The sequence below is a fragment of the Ursus arctos genome, unplaced genomic scaffold (genome assembly GCF_023065955.2).
Source record: "Ursus arctos isolate Adak ecotype North America unplaced genomic scaffold, UrsArc2.0 scaffold_26, whole genome shotgun sequence".
Taxonomy (NCBI): Eukaryota; Metazoa; Chordata; class Mammalia; order Carnivora; family Ursidae; genus Ursus; species Ursus arctos.
The window spans coordinates 2,991,132-3,009,711 of NW_026622941.1; the positions used below are offsets into that span (position 1 = coordinate 2,991,132).

Here is an 18,580-nt window from a genome sequence, read left to right on the forward strand (position 1 = left end):
CAGCCCCTGGCAACCGCCGCTCTACTTTCTGTCTTGCTTTTTTAACTCTAAGTACCTACCGCATATAAACAGAACCATACATATTTGCCCTTTTGTGACTGGCCTAATTTCACTTAGCATCATGTCCTCAGTGTTCATCCTTGTAGCAGAAGCTCATTTATTTTATTTTTTAAATAAAAAATATTATTATTTTTTAAGTAATCTCTTTCCCCAGCATGGGGGCTCAAACTCACAACCCTGAGATCAAGAATCGTATGGCCTACCGACTGAGCCAGCCAGGCGCCCCAAGCTCATTTATTTTTAACCTACTCATTTACTTTCCATTGTAGATAGGATATTTCATAATACAATTTTCATTTTCAGGTTATCTTTATCAAAATGTAGTCCTCTCAGTTTCTCCTGTTCAATTATTCTATCCATGTGAATCGAGAGAGAAGTTTTCCCAAGTGAAAACCCTGGGTTTCTGTAGTGCTTAGGGCCTGGAAGTAAAACATTGTGCCAAATGCCATGAAGTACCGTTAGTTCTCACATTTGGTGAGATGCAGGAGTGACCTCAAATTGGGAGATTGCCAGCAGCCCTGGCTAGCAGCCTACGTCCGCACTTCGCAGGTTTTTCTCATCCTGTCTTTGGAAGGACACTTACTTGGGCCACAGCAACCGGAGGTTTCTTCAGTGATGAGCGTGGTATTTAGGGGGAAGTCCTGCGAGAAAGGGCAGAGAAAGGGTAGGCCTCCACAAAGTACATGTGATCATTTCCATGAAAAAGAGGAAAAGTAGACAGCATCAGACCGATCCAGCTGACGATGAGGGATTCAAATTAGGGTTTACAGACCATTTGCCCTGAATCATAAAGTAAGATTCCTTTTTATCAAAACTTGATTAATATAGAATGGTGTAAGTAGAACCTGAAATTGTTTTACTTCTCCTCCTGTAATTAAAAATACTAGGTGAAGGGTGGATCCTTTGTCTTGGCTTCTGGGGACCTAGAGGACTGTCAAATACCATTTTCCAGGAATTGAGATCGTTAAAGCAGGGACAAGGAACGGGAAGGACAGTTAGAAGAAGTTATTTACCCCCTGTCTTCCCTTCTTAGTTGCCTCTTGAAGTGGATTTGACTAAAGCAAAGAGACAAGATTTTGAACCATCTGTGGAACAAGCAAGATACAGCAGCTGCCGGCAGAACGTGGCTCTGGGACCCCCCAGACCACAGGCGGTGACCTCCCCTTGCAGACCGAGCCGCTCAGATGATGCACACGCTGTGGCGCAGGAGGAGAAGGACAGCAGCTCCGGGTGCGGCCGCGCTTCCCCGCCTGTCCTCTCCTGCTCGCGTGGCCCTTTCCCCCCGAGCCCGCAAGCCGGTGTGTGCACTCCGCCAGGAACAGCATGCTGTCTGCTGCCAGGAACAGCATGCTGTCTGCTGCCAGGAACAGCATGCTGTCTGCTGCCAGGAACAGCATGCTGTCTGCTGCCAGGAACAGCATGCTGTCTGCTGCCAGGAACAGCATGCTGTCTGCTGCCAGGAACAGCATGCTGTCTGCTGCCAGGAACAGCATGCTGTCTGCTGCCAGGAACAGCATGCTGTCGGCCGCGCTAGCTCGGTGCTCACCGCCACCTCGTTCTCTTGTGCTGCAGCAGTCTGGCCGCTGCCGGGGACCGCGACGCCGACGCCACGTACCAGCGCAAGCTGCGGCAGAAACAGTTGCAGCGCCAGTTCCGGGAGCAGATGGAGAAGCAGCAGCAAGTTCAACTGTCCGCTCCGGCGGTTGAGAAGAAGACCCAGGGTGTGTGGGAGGGACGGGAGCAGAGGCCCTGGGGGCTCCCCCGATGTTCCGCCAGTGTGCACAGTTCCGGCCCAACCAGAACTCAGTAGGCCTTCCCTCAGGTTCCACGCAGGACAGAGGAGTCTGAGCACTCAGGGTCATGAAATCCTGCCATGCATGTCCCCATTTTTAAAGACCCTCCTCTTTTTTGAGGGAAGGAAGAGGCCCTTGAGGTAGTCTAGAACTCGGAATTTCAGGGTAGAGACGTACCTTTCAGGTACGTTGGCCGTCTCTGCTAGAAGCCTTTCTGAGCGGTGTGAGAAAGACGGCAGAGTTGTTTGAAGATAATGGGGGCTTTGGGCAAGGCTTCCGCCGTGAGCTCCGGTTTACTGGGGTCCCGACCTCGTGGTAGCAGTGCAGATTTCTGAGAGTCACTCCCAGAGAGTAAAAACAAAGAAGGGGCTTATCCCAGACCAGCTGGATTTTTGCCCAGCTTCTCCCTAAGATTCGGAGGACCTTCGTGTTGAGCCCATTCCCATTCCCCTCGGCACTGACGGGCTTCAGCTCATGCGGGGGAGAAACCTGAACTGTGATCTCCAGCTGCCGAACCACTGCAGAAGCTCGTGGGGGAGCGCTGCGGGGGGCGGCCTCCAGGACTGCCCCCTCCCCCGGACCCCAGCCAGAACCGAGCTTTGTATTGGTTTTACATTTTGAATTTCTGCTTACGGTTTTTTTGAACAAAGGTTATAGCTTTAAAAAGTAAAAAATGGACCAGATAGCTTGTAATAACCCCTCTATTTTTGCTGCTTAAGGAGAAATGAACCCCCCTCCCCATTTGGTGAGAAAAAAAAAAAAAGGAACACAGTCTGTCGTCTTGCAGATCGGTAGGGAGGGCGGTGGGGGGGTCAGGACTCTCGAATCTCCTGCTGGCTGTGCTGGGAGCCTCTGTGCTTCTGAGGCTCTCCCTCCAACAGTGAAGTGATTCTGTGATTTTGTCCGTCCTCCCTCCCTCCCCCCACCTCTCTCTCTCTCTCTCTCTCTCTCACTCTCTCACTCCAGCAGCACTGCCAGCACCTCCTCTGAAGCACAGCACCCCGGTCGCTGCTTCGGAAACGCTCACGGAGAAAGACTTCCTTACAGGTCAGTGAGAGCTACACGTGTGACTGGAGCTTTGATCAGTAAGTTCCTGTGGAATGCGCTTCTGGTAGTCACTAAGCCATTGTTAAAGCTTAAAAATCCCTTTTTATCTGTTTTATAGCCCCATGAAATTTTGGGGATAAAGAGGACCCATAATGGACTGATGGCGGTTCTAGTAGCACACTCAGCTCCTCTTGTCCTAAGGGAAGCTCCACTGTACTTTTAGGGGGAAAGAGAAGTTTGGGAGCTGCCCTAGTCCACGCATGACATGGAATTTCTTTCTTTTAATTTAATTTAATTTAATTTAATTTAATTTAATTTAATTTTTTTATGACATGGAATTTCTTATGACCAGTGTTCCCCAGTGCTTTATGTGAGAACACTCGTTGATGCTGGGTTTTCCCATGATCTCGATGGTCCTTGCAGACAGTCTTGGAATGTGGGATATGGGTCCGGATGCAGGCGACAGTGATGTCAAGCCCTTACCTAAACCAGAACCGCTCCAGACCTCTGCTACACCAGTCCTGAAGAACCAGATGGTGACCTGGGAGAGGACCCCGCAGAACCTCTGCCACCAGAATCCACAAGCAAAGTCTGGCCTCTCACACCTCCAGACTCACATCAACCAAGATGTAACAGGTAGCGAAGTGTTTAGGAACAAAAATCGAAAGAACTTGGGTTTAAATTTATGCATTTTAAAGGAAGAATGACATTGCATTTTAAGAAGTTGGGTAGTATCGTGCCAGAGGAACAGCAGTCTAAGAAATGACAGCTGGTTTATGAGCCACAACTTTTCCTTTGCGGGCCTGACTAGAGAGGTGTGACCCCTGGTGACCCTTGATAGCAGTGGGAAGTTTAACCACGAACTGACTTCAGAGCTTTTCCTTATTAAAGTAGGCCCATCGTGTTTGGTTATTGCAGCGTGATCTGGTGTTAACAGACGGGTCTGCCCTCCTAACAATTTTCATTCTTTGGCTTTTTAGTTTAAGTTAGGGTTGTTAACTAACACAGTTCAGAAATTATTAGCTGTCCGTTTATTCCTTATTTGAAAAATCACAGCAGCCACATTTATTTTTTCTCCCATAGGAAATTGTGAGATCTACGGGAAGAACCAGGACTTGAAGAAAAGGAAATTCGATCCATCCTAATGGAGGCTCAGGTCACATCCTTGGACTTTGTCACAAAGGGACTTAGAAAACTACTTTTTGGTCATAAAATTATCCATCATTCCCAGGGAATGAGCTTTATTTCCAAGGATTTACCTTGCTTTGTTCTGACCCTCAGCAGAGGATCGGACTTCTGGAGCCTTCCGCAGATACAGCCGAGCAGCCCGAAAACAAGCGCTTTAACGAAGCTTGTCACACACTGCGGGGGGGAGGCTCTGAGATTAAATACCTTCTCTTTGGCTCCTCAGATTCCTCACTGTTCCTAAGCTACTACGTTAGTATGTATAGAAATTTAGGAATCGCCAGTGGCTACCTGCCTTCAAACAAAATACGCCGCACTACTAAGCACCAACTTTTACAACCGCCTACGTGAAATTATTGTAATTGTCTGCCGCCTTTCACTTTGGGGCTCGCTGTTTAATGTCAACACCGCAGTGTGTATCCTTCTGAGAACGAAAGCTATAGTGCTGTTTAACTACTTTGCATCAATCCAGGCTGCGATCTTCATCGATGATAATCTCTCATTCATAGGTTTATGGTGCCACCGTCCTGCAGTTTCTTTCCTAATCAAGGAAATGATCTAAGACCAAAGAAAAGGTATTTTAAAAAAGCAAAATAAATTTTCCTTTGTAACAAAAAATGTAAGTGGGTGTTTGTATTTCTCCATTTCAGATGTGAGATAGAACCCATCTTAACATAAATGGCTTTTTGTCATCGTTTTAAATGTTGCCTAATCCCCCCGCCCCGGAAAATGAGTTTGCAGGTTTACTTTTTAAGATGCATTTTCGGCTGTGCCTTTTATCTAATCTTCAAGCTGTGGCTTTCGCTAATTTTTAGATCACTGATCCATTTGTGGGAAGCTACGAACCAAAGGCAAGGAACTCCCAGTACAGGAAGGCAGCCAGCCATTTCTCTTCCTATGGAAGACGAAGAGGCTGCCGCTTACCCTGACTTCCCCTTTACCTTACCGCTCATTACATGGATTTGGTCATATGTTCATCTTTTGGTTTTGACATCCTTACCATTTTTTTTTTTTTTCAGAAAGACATCTCTTTTTTGAAGCATAATCTTAGTTTAGTTCAGAACTGCTGCTTTAAAAAAGTTCCCGGAGTCAGGAATCCAGTTATAAATTGTACACAACTCAAAACTGAGCTAATGAGATCATGAAAAGGGAATTTGCTGGAAATGAAACCCCACAGCTCAACAAAAGCAAGTTTGGTTTATTTGAATGGTTTCATTAAATAAGTCTACAAAGGTAACAAACTGAAGCACGAAGCGCAATCTTACAAGGAGCGCAACACCCAGAGTTAGTGCAAAATGTACAATTAACGGCTGCTGAGAAACCCCCAAGGTTTGAATTCAGTTTATTTGTTTTTTTTAAAGTGTACATTGTTAAATAATGTAAGGAAAACATTTATAATTCAGGAAGATTTTTGTAATGTGGAAAAAGATACTCAAAGTGTACTATTAACACGAAAATAATTTAAACAGTTCAGTAGCACTAGTTCATTCCTCTAGGCTTCAGTCACTTCATCCACAGGAGGGAAAAAAAAAAATCAACAGTAAATAAAACCAGTTCTTACTTTTTGTGTGTAAGTGAAGAGATCTCAAAATTAAACCAAAATAACAAAAAATAACGTGCTGCATTTGGTTCCCTCGTTCCTCTGGTAGAAAGTATTGTTTCATTCATCTTAGGTGGTCCGTTTCTCACTGACTTGGCACCTTCTTTGTTCTATCCTTACTCTTACCATGTCCCCAAGAATCTTAAGCAGAGAATAAATAAGTAAACAACTTTGAAGCAGGGCTTGTAACCCCTGTCCTATTCATTTCTACTTTCCTAAACCTTCAGCTTTCATCTGTATCTTTGGGACCCAAGCTACCTTACTAAAGAAAACAGGGCCCGTGAAGGAACAACAGGATAGGACAGCCAACCAGGCTCCCCTGTTGTGGTGATTCCCGGGATGTGCGGCTGAGGTGGATAAGAGATCGGGAATGCGTCCATTTCCCAACTCAAGAGTCGAGAGAAGAAGCACCCAAAAAATTAGGAGTCCTAGCTTCTTTCTCCATCTTGGGAGATAACAGAGATCCCAAACATAGCCAATTAGGAGAGTATTTCCTGAAAGCTCTGAAAATAACAGAACTACCCATTACAACTAGGCACAGCACTACGTAATACTGATTGGTTGCAGTTATTACTTAAGGGGAGTATTTGTTTATATGAGAATGTGAGAGTATCAGTTGCAATTCTAGAAGGAGAGGTGGCACAACAGATTTATGATCCTGCAACCACTTGGACATCACACAGGAAATGAGTAGGAGTAAGCACTCTTTCTTACAATGCTTAATTCAGATGTGGGTCCACTTTCCACAAATACAGTACCCCAAGCTGAGAAATGCATGATACATTTGCAACAAGAGGAAAGCAATCCAAAGTTTTTCTTAGAGCATCTTTCTCCATCTGTGACTTTTCACTATCAACGTTTCCCAACTTAAAAACTAGCCCCCACCCCCTTCCCTTTATATTCAGCCATTGCCACTAGGTCTTGTCTGTTCCAGCCTGGCTTGAGTAAGTAAGGCTTACGGCAGCCCGTGGGCCAGGCGGCACATATCTTCCTGCCAAGTCTGTTCTCCCGTTCTTAGTCTTTCTTTTTCTTTCATTTATCACACACTACCCTTAATCTTTTAAATTGCTCAATTTTGTTACCACACCCCTCCTTACTGTTCTTGAAACAGAACTTTCTGCTTTCAACCACTGATGTCAACTTAACTTCTCAGCCTGCTCGTCTTACACCTGCTCTAGACAAAACTGAATGACTTAAAAAAAAAAAAATACTCTTTCAGTTTCCCTTTGGCATAATCGTCTGCTGGGGTCACATGGACCTAATATCCTTCCATACGCCCTCTGCTGATCTGGGGTCTGATGAGAAGTTGGTGCTAATGGCAGAAGCAGTAGAAGTCCAAGGCACTAAAATATCCAGCAAGCAATACTGGGAGAACAGAAGTATTCAAGTACAGTAATTTATACAATCTTACATTCACATTTATTCATCTACTACAATGGAAATACAAAGGAAAAAGCTAAAGTGTCTCAATAAGTAAAGGACAGAGCTTGCTTTTTTTTTCAACTTTTTAAACCTTTCATATTTCACTCTTAAAACTACTGTTGTCCAACAACATTTATATATCACAGTGTTTCCACATCAAAACTGATGGCAAAGTTACATGTCCGCAGGGGACTTAATTTTTTTTCCTAATTGCTAATGCTGCAGTCAAAGCTGCTAATATCATTTGCTTAAAGCACTAATGACCTATCATAAGAAAGGGTTGAAACCTCAGTCCCCTGGTGTTTTTCACTGGGTTCTAAAACAAAAAGAAACAAAAGAAATGAAGGAAAAAAAGGGGGGGGGGAACAGAGTAGGAGAGAGCCCCAAAGTTTTTTGTTTGGTTTTGTTTTGTCTTGTGGTTTAGATTCTTGAGGGAATAAGGGATTTGGGGTGGGTACCAAAATTAAGAGCTCCACCCATTTGAAAATACAGATGGGGTTTGGTTTTCTGCTGAGCTCTCGTAGCTTTCTGATAAATGATTCTCTTTTGTAGCCCTCACTACTGGGTGTAGAGAAACAGGAAAGCATAGTTTGAAGCCGCCCGATCACAAGAAAGCTGCTCTTTCCTTCTTGCTCCACTCCAATAAATGGTGAAGGGGGAGGGAGATTCTCAATTCTGAGGGCTCTAAGCGGTGTTAAAAACATTCCTTTCTGGCAAGAAATAACCAGTTAGATGCAGCACTAGTAGTTAGTATATAGGCTACTTTCCCATTCCCCCCCCCCACCTACCCTTCAGCATTCCATCTCCTGCCCCCAAATCTACTCAGTTAATGTCTCTAGGTCTAAGTGGTCCGCAGGTTGGAACCTGGGGGGTTGCTGATGGATTTCTGCAAATTGCTGATGTTGAAATTCTGTAAGGAGGCAGTTCCCACAGGCTGGAACTGGCCAAGTGGCTGCGGTGCCGGGCCACCTGTCCCACTCCACTGAGTGCCAAAGGGGGGAGGTGGAAAACCGTACTGCTGTGGGGGGCACATAGACTTGGTGAAGTGACCTAGAGAGGTAGCTGATGCTGCAGAGATGGGGGCAGAACCACCCAGATTTGAGGTCATGGAGATGCACAGCTGACCAGGTGCAGAGAACTTCCTTGCCATTCCAGGGCCCTGAAAATAAAACAACTACATGTTAAGTTTGGTGTGGGTATAACCCAGAGGTGAAATGGGTGGTACTGAAATCTAATTCTAGAACGGGGCTGTGCGAACCTTACAGGATATAGTAAAACCAAAACCAAACCTTTCATAATTATTGGCTCTTTCTACTTGCCAAATAAGGATCGAATAACTACCGTGCTTGGAGGAGGGCAGGGTCACGTGCAGGTGTATATATGTGTGTGCAATTCAGGGCATTAAGAGAAAAGGGGAGAAAAAACCGAGTTGACAATCAGGGAGCTAGGGATTCAAAGCCAAAACGGTAGCTGGGTGACTTCTGTTTTTTCTCGAAGTGGTAAAGTGCAGGGGCCACTGCAGAAGGCTACAGCAGGACACACTGAGCACTAGCCGGTCGTTGGGCTCGCCTCCGCTTCAGACGTGTGCTAAGTGACACTCTGCTAGATTAGGAAAATGGCACAAAGGGAGACCTGCCTCATAATTCATGTGTCCTTTGCTTCCTCTTCTGCCTGAGAGATTCATGGCATCTCGGGCCCAATTGTCTACCAGCTTGTGCAGGTCATCTGTGAACGTGCCCTTCCTGCTGGACGTCATGGCAGGAGGCTGAGCTTGGGCGGCCTGGCTGTTCACTGTTCCCCCGACGGTGTTTGTGCTGCTGGTCCCTAGAATTCGAGGAAGCAACAGAGCACAACCATTAAAAGAAGCTTGGGCCAGAACTTCAGGAAGAGGGAAAACTTCACAGGATGATGAATGGCAAGCAACTGAATGAGGAGAGGATAAGCTGGGAAGGCATGCGAGAGGGGAAGGGTCCAAGGGTTTGTTTAGCCACCGTTCTGGCATAACACAACAGGGTAAGAAAAACAGGTTCTCTTCCGGAGTTGTGGATGAGGCTAAGTAACTCCGGATGACGGTAGGCAAGAAGCGCAGGGACCGCTTTCACAGCCCGTTCACACGGTATCTTAGACTTTCAGTACCCTACTCCCAGCATCACGTTGATGAGGGAGGCGCGCTGAAGTCAATGTGGCTCCAGAATGCTGCAGAATGCAGGGCAAAAGAGGAGGATTTCTTGAACCCTGAGGCAGGGTTAAAAGCAGGAGTTAAAGGAATGCAAAGGTAGATTGCTTGGCCCAGGAAAAGATGGGGTTCCCATCTTTATCCCATGTGGATACTGTGCCACAGTCTTCAGCCATTCTTTAACAGAAAGAGGCGATAGGAGAGATAGCATGCTCTGTTCAAAAACCTTTTTCACCTGGACCCATACACACAAATTCGTAAACATAAACTCGGGAGGAATGAAGGCTTCGACCTCTCCAAATTGCGTATGAATTAAGAACCAAGATTACTCCTGAGGAAGGTTCTCTGTGGTGTGCCTGAACCATTTAACTCCAGGAAGACATGGTTTTCCTGAAGATGACCTCAGTTTCCATTGGTTCATGAATTCTCACCTCTCCCCCCCTTCCCAGAAGAGCAAGCACTCACACGCACGTGGAAGCAACAGGAACATTCAGCTGAGGTAGGAGTGCAAAGGGAAGGAGGAAGCTTTGAGGTTATGATGAAGGAATTCTATTTCTATGGTTTGATGAGAAAGGAAGAAGGGATCTGTGTCCTGCCTGATTTCGGCTCTGCTGGAGGGCACACTGAAGATTATTCGAAGAGGCAAGTTTTAGGGAAGAGGGAAAGAAAAGTCATGATCTTGTTTTTCTTCCCTCACCCCCCACTTTCTTACCAGATCTCACATTTGCTGCAGAATAAATAAAAGCTACTAAGGTAAGTTGTGGGCCACTAGGCCTTCAGATATTCAAGTAATGCTGGGGGCTAAAAAAATGCATACATATTCCTGCTTTCCAGGTCCAAGCAGCACCAGAGCACAGCGGCATGCCCGAAGCAACTCTGCCATTTAAAAGCCCTTGATAATCCGCCGCTGGTCTCAAGTTCACACCCCACTGCTCTGGGAATGGCACACACAAGCGTGTCTGTATTAGAGGTGAAGCTGCAGAGTGAGGACGGTCACATGCTTCTTACCACCAAGGCAAGACATGGGTCTACGGCAGTGTGTGTATTAGCTCACTTCTTAGTGCCCACTGGAGCCACAAGGGGACAGCTACCGCACAGACAGCGTAAGGGGAAGAGCAAGTTCCCTACGGTACAGGAAACCCAAGTGGAAAAGGACACAGCTTGCCTTGAAAAGCAAGAGAGACAGCGGTGGGAAAGCACAGAGTGGGAAGCGCAAGCAATAAGGGTGGCAGTCGTGACAGTGATGAAATCCAGAAAGCAAGCGTATCACATGCATGAGGACTGCTTTCCTGTTTGAATAATAATTGCTTGGTGAGCTTGATGATGAGTGAGACAACCAAAATGAGAACCAGAAACAATCACAAGTGAGCAGAGCTGTCAAAAGCCCAATACAAGCAGCTCAGTAGAGGTGAACACTGCTTATTCACAGAGAGCTCATGCTGGGGGTCACACCTCTCTAGTCGCCTCTGATGCCGTGAGGCTCCTTTACAACCAAATTTCATTTTAATCTGTCTCACACACTACTGGATTCTCAAGTGGGGTTCATACACCACCGTAACCATACAGTTAACCTTCTTATTCTAGCTTCTGAAAACAGGCTTTCCCATTAAAGGAAATAAACACATGCCTCTCTGACCAGAAATTACTGCCTGGCAAAAGCTGACTTGACTATGGAAGCGAGGAGAATGGATAGTGCATCTCGGTAGTAAATGGCTTAAGAACACTACTTGTAATGCAGATACTTCTTGGAGTGCTGCTTGCCTTCCAGAGAGCATACTGAGTAACCTTGCAACCTTTCTCGGTTCTGCTGCAAAGCTCTAAGAAGTAGTATATGTTTTACCACCCAAAATCCATTTTTAAATTTTCTCCTGCCATAATACATTTCCCGCACCACACACCACCAGATCCTAGTATCAATAACTTATACGAGTCACCGCCCATTGCCTAGTGTCCAAAAATATACAGAGTTTTCTGACTGACCCTCTAGGTAGCTGGCTGGGTAGCTGAACTGTCTGCACTTTAATGAGAAGCCACCAGTCTAAGAATCCAACTCTATAAAGTGGTGCTTCTCTCTTCAGCAATCTAGCAGATGTCTCCCGCTATGAAGTGTGGATATGGACTTTTCTATGTTTGGATCAGTGCCGATTTCCCAGTGGGCAGAACAGCGGCTGGCACGTATCCACTGACTAAAGGACTCTCTTTCCCAAAAAAGCCAGGCATCCCTGATCTCTCTATATATCATGAGCATTATCGATTCATACTTGTCACAAAGCCAGGCTCACAGGGGGTCATCACATGAGAGCAGACTATGAGGTGATTTCTTAATCTGCCAGTGGTCAGCAATTAAGCATGTTAAAAAATCTTAGAAGAGGGTGCAGAACTAGATAGATGGAAATTGGGAATGAGGGCGTTGTGAAGCTTCAGGGTTCCAAGAACTCATGGATAACAGGCTTTGCAATCAAGGACCAAAAGTAAGAGAAAGAAAAGATAATTACTACAGAGCTGGTTGCAAGGACAGACTTTTTTCACCATCTTCCCTGAAGCATAAAGAGAGAGCAACGTGTTAAAGATAAAGAAACATCAGTGTAAAATACTTAGAATCTCCAAACAGCACACGAAAGTCCCAGCAAGAGAAAGCAGAAAGAAAGACAGATTGGTGGGACCCAGGAGCCCCTGCCGTAGGGGAAGTTCTATGGGATGCATCTTAGTCAGCCTTAACGTGGGTGTCTGATGGAGGAGGCACCTGGCTGACAGCAGAGCTTCCACACCCATTCTTTGTGTCTCAGAGTAATGCTCTGCACTGAGGTTCTGGGATGGGGGACGAACTCCAGGCTCTCAGGTCTTACTGCTTGAATTTCAAATACCCAAGCAGTCTTTCCACTGACCCTGTCCCACTTTCTGTTTCTCCTGCTGGGTTGTTAAAAAGCACTCGATTAAATGCATTAGCAATTCTACCCCAGTAGACTGACAGTACCACTGTTACAGTTTTGAGTCAATTTAAACTGGCTAATGTATTTCCAAATCCTAGACAGAAACACTAACCCCTTCCCCTCCAGAAGTCTTTAAAAGTATGTGGAAAACAAGCAACTTTTGAACATAAATAAAGCATTAAGCCAAGCCGTGCTTCCAAACCATAATCTACTTTGAGAACACAGAATAACGCATCCAGAACTAGAAAGACCCGTCTGTTAAGTACCTGTTTTCCCTTCCACGTTCGCTTTAAATCTGCCTCCTGCAGTTTGTTCACCAAGGCTTATACGGCTTCTATGATGTATACTCAAGTGCCCTCAACAGATGTAGGGCCTCTCTTTTTAGACCCAAAAGGAAGTGATAAGATTTAATATTACTAACCACTCTCACTTGATGTTACAAATGTGCCACCACCTACCTTTAAAAGTGTGTAAGAATTTAATTAATTAATCTGGAGTGTATCTCTCACATTACGCTTCACAAAAAAGCCTTGGTTCTCTTTCTCCCTTTGAGACATCTCAGGCTGTGTAATATAGGCCTGACACGTTACATCCTACTTTACAACACTTGTCTCCTACTATTAATGTCTTTTTATCTTGCCAGCTGGACACAGAAATTAAATGCTTATTTAAGTGTCCAGGTGCTAACACGCTTGGTCCAGCCTGGTCTAACCAGAAAAGTTATCAATCTGAGTACCCAAAACCATACATGCTTTGGAAAACTACCAAATTGGGTAACACCTTCCACCTCTTTTGTTCAATAGTCCTGGACTGGTGATACATGAGGCCCAGGGACCTCTGGACCATACTCAGAAACAGTGATGACCTTTGCACATGCATTTAAAAAGCACTTGAATAACCACATCAGAAGTTTGAGGCCTCAACAGGAAAGATCTTTAACCAAACTCCAACAAAGGTTTTCTACCTGAGCCTTGTTTTTGTTTTTTAAATGTTTATCTCGGTGTCCATTTATTGACTACCTACTATGTGCCGGGTAGACACTGGCTGATTAGAAGGAAATGACATGTGCTTCCCAAGTGCTGCCCGTGTTTGTGCACCTGATCTTGTTTGATTTGTACAACAGCCCTAGGAGACAGGCATCATCTTCATTTTACTTTTGGGGAAGACAGGCTGAGAAAGTTGGGTGATTTGCTATTGCACCTTTTTAAGAAGGTGCTTTTAAGAAAAGAGCTGGGAAATTCTAGCAATCGTGTTAAAAAGATCATTTTCACTGGCAGGTGCTGGGCTTTGGTCCTTAGAAGAATAATGCTTAATCGGAATAACTATACGGAAACCCTTTTTGAACTACCGATTTTATGGAGTTAGAGGGTGGAGGTAGGGGGCTGAAAGGATCCAATGAAGAGATTCTAGCATCATTTCAACGGAGAGATGGTTAGGCTTAATTGAGAAGAAAAAAAGATTTCAACCTACTCTGAAAAAGAAAAAAAAAATAGGGTGTAATTCTCTCCTGCTGCCAGGATCTAAGTACATCAGTGGTCAAGATGCTCTCTGTCACTTCTCGCCAGAGCAAGAGGTGAACGTGACTATGGACGTCAGTCTTGATTTATTCCAAATGACCCAGCAGTCTCTATAGCATTATCATCTTTTCTACTGTCTGTCATGGATCTATGAAGAAGCACTTCTACCAGAAAGTTCTTTTGAAGTTTACAGAAACATATTATTATCTCTGTATCTTTTACCATAATTAACATAGAGACCCAAACTTCTGAGGGTAATAGATCAGCCAAGCCACTGAGTAGATGATATACAAAGAGACAAATGAAAATGGACGGCATGAAACATCAGATCCAAGCAGCAGAAAAACAAGGACGAGGAAGGAGTAAAGGTGTTACACACAAAGAGCCAAGCAGGGCGTACTCAGAAATCGGGTCCTCCTGCCACCAGGTTTGAATGTCACCTGCTCAGATGCACAGTTAAACTTCGCACAGCCTGTGAGAGGGGAAAAACAGGGAAGAACAGAGAGAGAAGAGACAGAACACAACTACAAGATGTTAGAAACTCGAGGCTGGAGTGGTGAAATGCGCTAAGATGGCACACAGAAGAACAAGCTTCCGGGGAAAGGTCAGATTTCTAGGACAGGAAACATCGGGTCTCAATTCCCTCCCTCTGCCAAATGCTGAAGCTCCTCCCAGTGGGAATAATGCCAGCTAGTCTGCACTCCTACCAAGCAAGTCTATTCATCTTGTGAAGAGACGATCTAATCTTTAATTTCTGTGATATTGTGGCAAAAGCCCCTAAGTGAGGTACCTATATCTTCTACTCTTTTCCACCCAGATACCTAAGTCCTTCTAATTGTTGTTCTACTCTTGCTAGCAGCTCTATCCTCAACAGGAAAGTTTTGAATGATCATTAGTAAATACAATTATATTTAGGAAGTAGATTACAGATAAACAATTGAACTGTAGGGCTATTTATGTTAGTGTGCTACTCCCATACTTAAAAGTTTAAAAAGTTTGCATTGGCTAAGAAATGTACTAGCTTTCAGAAACTGCTAAAACTCCTTTGATTTTGGTTCAGGAAATCTCAGTCTAGTACTGAAGTGTACATTCCAAATCCCAAATGAGTAATTTGGTTAAAGTCCTCACATAAGTCACAAATGCAACTTTTTGCTGTAATCCTTTAGAAAAAGCAATTTCATCGGATAAGAGCAATGAGTTCACCTAACCAAATCATTACCCAACTTCCCCTTCCAGCTCAAGATCCGTAAGTGTGCAACAGACAGGCTGTGCTCTGGTCAGCTGGTTTTCCAACTGACCTTAACAACAGGTTACTCTTCAGGCTTTTGCCACAGATACGGCAGTTTTTAGAAGACGATGGTTGCTTTGATTGCTTACCTTGACCTGGAGCAGAAAGGCTTGGTACTGAAATGGCACCGTCACTGGTAAAGGCTGAATAGAGGTTGTCACTGGAGGGAGATGGCTTAAGGGGCTGTAACAGCTGATTCTGCCCAGTCTCTGGGATGTTGCCAGGAGGGTGGAGGGTCTGCTGGGGGTGCAAAACTGAAGTGGTACTCTGACCAGACAGGTTACCTGCCAAAAGATAAAGTGGCATGAGGAAACACGTACAGCCCTCCCAACTCCCTTAAAATAGGCACTATTCTTATTCCTCTAATGTGTCCCACTAAGTGACTGACCACAGGTCAGAAGCTATAACTGATGAAAGAACAAAGGCCTCCCTCCCGGGAGGGGAAGTGAAGAATGAAATGAGAATCAACAGGCAATAGGGCTATAGGTAGCTTTAGATAACTAGAAGGTTCACAACTCTCAGCTGAGCAGAACATTCAGTGGGTATGAGAGAATTCCATGATCAAACGTTTTCCTAAACCCTATTATAAAATACTGAGTTGGAGCACAACATCAACTGGTTTGGTGGGTAGTCTCTGGTTAGTCTTTTTGCCAAGCATGTGTCAGATCCAGTACAGAAGTGGTGTCAAAACTGATGTAAGTGCCTACAGAGTAATGCATATTTAAAATTATTTGTGCCAGGCGCCTTTTATCCCCTAGTCAACTGGCTTGAAATTGATGAATGTGTCTGTTCTCTACCAACTGGTGGAATAGAAGGTCACTCGAAAGTATGTCAAAACTGGGATCAGGATCTAAATTAGCTGATATCCCTTATAATCACATTTTCACTACTGAATTGGTTCTACTGTGCTAGAGAAAAGGTTTGGGTTTCTGAAAGCTTCCAAAGAATGGAAAGCTGCTAAGAAGTTTGCAACTGCTTTCCAACATATTTATATTAGACCTGGAGAGTAAATATGGGTACAAACTTATTTCAGTCTTTTTCATTTTTCAACTATGTTAACATTGTCATAATTTCACCAAAGGGTAAAAATTCTATCATAATTAAAATAGACAAACTATAGTTCATTACAAGATACTGCAATTTAACTATTTTTTATTATAACCACTAGCAAGTTCTTTATTTCAATACAGATAAATGAAATAATAACTTTAATCAAGAAAATTACCACCTAAGACATATATGAAATTTACATTCATCCCAGTGGCAATTATGAATAATTCATTCATTGAAAGGAAAAATCTACCTGAACTTTACTAAAGAACAGTGTATTTTCTTCCATTTGCCTGTGAGTTTGGTGAAATGTGGATTATATGAGTAACCAGGTAATGCTAAATTATTTATCTTTAAGGACAACCATAAATGGTAGTGATATGGATCACAATGGAATAAGCCATTGTACTCATCCAATCTATTTTCATAGACTCAATAAAAAGAGGTATTATAAACAGGGGGAGTGGAAAGTCAAGGAAGCAAAAATATTAGGGAAGTCAAACTCCTTTCAAATTTAACAAAAACAACAAATGTTCGATAGGTTACATATAGAGTTGGAGACAGAAACAAAAGATGGGACAGCCAAGGCTGACCTGGTCCGTGGCTTTTTTACCTGAAAGCTGGGGGCTTTTATTCCCCAAGGAACTGCTGCGACTAGATTTGCTGCCTTTGCTTTTAGTGGGTCGCCTTCTTCTCCCTGAAAGGGGGGCAGCTGGGGGAATAATGACAGCAGGGGGAACCTTTCCCAGTTTGGTATACAAAGATTCAATTTCATGCTTCTGGCGACACTGCAGATCTTGAATCTCTTTAAGATGTCTATGAAAGATAACCAAATATAGTTCAAAAACATTATAACCACTTTTGTTCGATTAAGATTTAATAACATGTTCTTTAACCTCCATTCAAGTATTTACTTACTCATGATCCGCCCCCCCAATATACTTCACCTAATTTCTACTACCTTGAAATTCTAGTTCGTCATCTCATATTGTTGGCCTCCATTACCCAAGCCAAATTCCAACAAGCTCCTAACCAACAACAAATAGTTGATGTTAGGAGAAAAGGCTTCCTGACTTTTGAGGCTATATACAGGAGTACTGAATTGCTACTCTGACCCAGTTCGTCAAATATGACCTATAAAACCTGCCAACATATCTACATCCCAGTGCCATTACTGGATTCATTTGGTAGACTAGTAAATAAATTAGATTAATAACGATAAAGAGTGCTATTAACAAAAACAACAATAACAAAAGGTGAAGAAGTTCTAGAAGTAGAAATGCTATGGGTCCTTATAAATATAAGAGACCTAATGAGAACTACATTCAGATAATTAGCTTTTGCGTATCATCCTCTCTTTAAAAAAAATGAGATATAAGCATATTGCAGTAAAAAGAATACTAATCTAGGCGCCAGGAGCTAGGTCTTAATAGAGTTCTGCCATTATTCTTTCACAGAAGAAAATACACTTACTTTTCTCGTAGTCTTCGCAGCTCTAATTTTAAATCTTCATCTTCGATATCTGATTCATTGTCACTACTCATGTAAGAGGAGTTGAATGAATTACTAAGGCTTTGACTTAGATTCTGGACAGGCAGGCTCTTGGAGCTCAGCTGATGGGGGGAGTGTGGACTACCTGAACCATCATCCACATCCCTGCTAAGGAAGGCGGCCTCCAGGTCAGAAGATGGACCATTCAGATGCGAAGGCTCTGACAGTTCAGGCTTTTCTTTCTTTGGTATCACAGCAGGGAGAACACCTTGTTCCAAATCCATAAAAGGAGGAGATGCTGCTGGTCCCTCTTTCTTTGCCTCAGTGATCTTGTCTTCAGTTCTTGATACAGAGAAGCGACCTACTTTGTTTGCTGTAGTTGTCACCTGAAAACGTCCTACCCTGGTGGGCTGCCCAGTTTCTGACTTTGCTTCTGAGGCCGGAGTTTTGTGGGCACTATCTGGCATATCTGATGAAATGCCGTGGACGGTTATCCCATTAGGCTCTGTCTTCACCACGGTACTTTCTGGACTACTACTTGATAGCACTGAGGACTCTGAAGTACTGGATTCAAAATGAACAGACTTTGTATCTTCTGACTTATTTTTACCCTCTTTTTGGACATCATCCGTTGCAACTGAAACCTGACAGAAAGAGACCAAACTGAGATTAAAAAACAAAGCCCCCCATATTCAATTTTTTAAATGGACCATAAAAAAAAACTGAGCGGTGTCTGGCTGGCTCAGTCAGTACAGCATATGAGTCCTGATCTCGGGGTTCTGAGTTCAAGTCCCACATTGGGTGTAGAGATTACTTAAAAAAGAAAATCTTAAAAAAGTGAATTACTTTATTTCCCAGTGAATAGGTTGGGATGTCTTTACGTAAGTCCCTCCATCTTCACTGTGAAAATAAATGGAATACCATTATAGAGAACAACATATCTGTACTGAGATGTACAGATTAGGTATATAGACTCTCAGTGGCTGGCTAAGCTTACTAAGTAAATAATTTATTTCATATC

The 18,580-nt window shown here is 43.8% G+C and overlaps 2 protein-coding genes across 38 annotated transcripts in view; one reads left to right on the plus strand and one right to left on the minus strand.

Annotated features, from left to right (window-relative positions):
* The window catches only part of RAD52 (RAD52 homolog, DNA repair protein), a 36,890-nt gene extending 32,187 nt beyond the window's left edge, over window positions 1–4,703 (plus strand). For 9 of the 16 annotated variants that reach the window (XM_026502724.4, XM_057303276.1, XM_048216478.2 and 6 more), the window contains 5 exons: window positions 1,094–1,290; window positions 1,633–1,781; window positions 2,820–2,900; window positions 3,324–3,536; window positions 3,984–4,703. In XM_026502724.4, the coding sequence (XP_026358509.1) occupies window positions 1,094–1,290; window positions 1,633–1,781; window positions 2,820–2,900; window positions 3,324–3,536; window positions 3,984–4,045 (702 nt within the window). In that variant the 3' untranslated portion in view covers window positions 4,046–4,703. The remainder of the gene's footprint in view (window positions 1–1,093; window positions 1,291–1,632; window positions 1,782–2,819; window positions 2,901–3,323; window positions 3,537–3,983) is intronic. The other 7 variants (XM_048216476.2, XM_048216479.2, XM_044385319.3 and 4 more) reach the window with 3 other exon arrangements.
* Window positions 4,704–5,263: 560 nt separating this feature from the next.
* WNK1 (WNK lysine deficient protein kinase 1) overlaps window positions 5,264–18,580 on the minus strand; it is a 151,803-nt gene continuing 138,486 nt past the window's right edge. For 11 of the 22 annotated variants that reach the window (XM_026502723.4, XM_048216475.2, XM_048216474.2 and 8 more), the window contains 5 exons: window positions 17,542–18,203; window positions 16,682–16,884; window positions 15,108–15,302; window positions 8,744–8,931; window positions 5,264–8,266 (listed from right to left, as the gene is read on the minus strand). In XM_026502723.4, the coding sequence (XP_026358508.3) occupies window positions 7,949–8,266; window positions 8,744–8,931; window positions 15,108–15,302; window positions 16,682–16,884; window positions 17,542–18,203 (1,566 nt within the window). In that variant the 3' untranslated portion in view covers window positions 5,264–7,948. Of the gene's footprint in view, window positions 8,267–8,743; window positions 8,932–11,778; window positions 11,821–14,109; window positions 14,203–15,107; window positions 15,303–16,681; window positions 16,885–17,541; window positions 18,204–18,580 lie in introns of all 22 variants that reach the window. The other 11 variants (XM_044385314.3, XM_044385313.3, XM_044385312.3 and 8 more) reach the window with 3 other exon arrangements.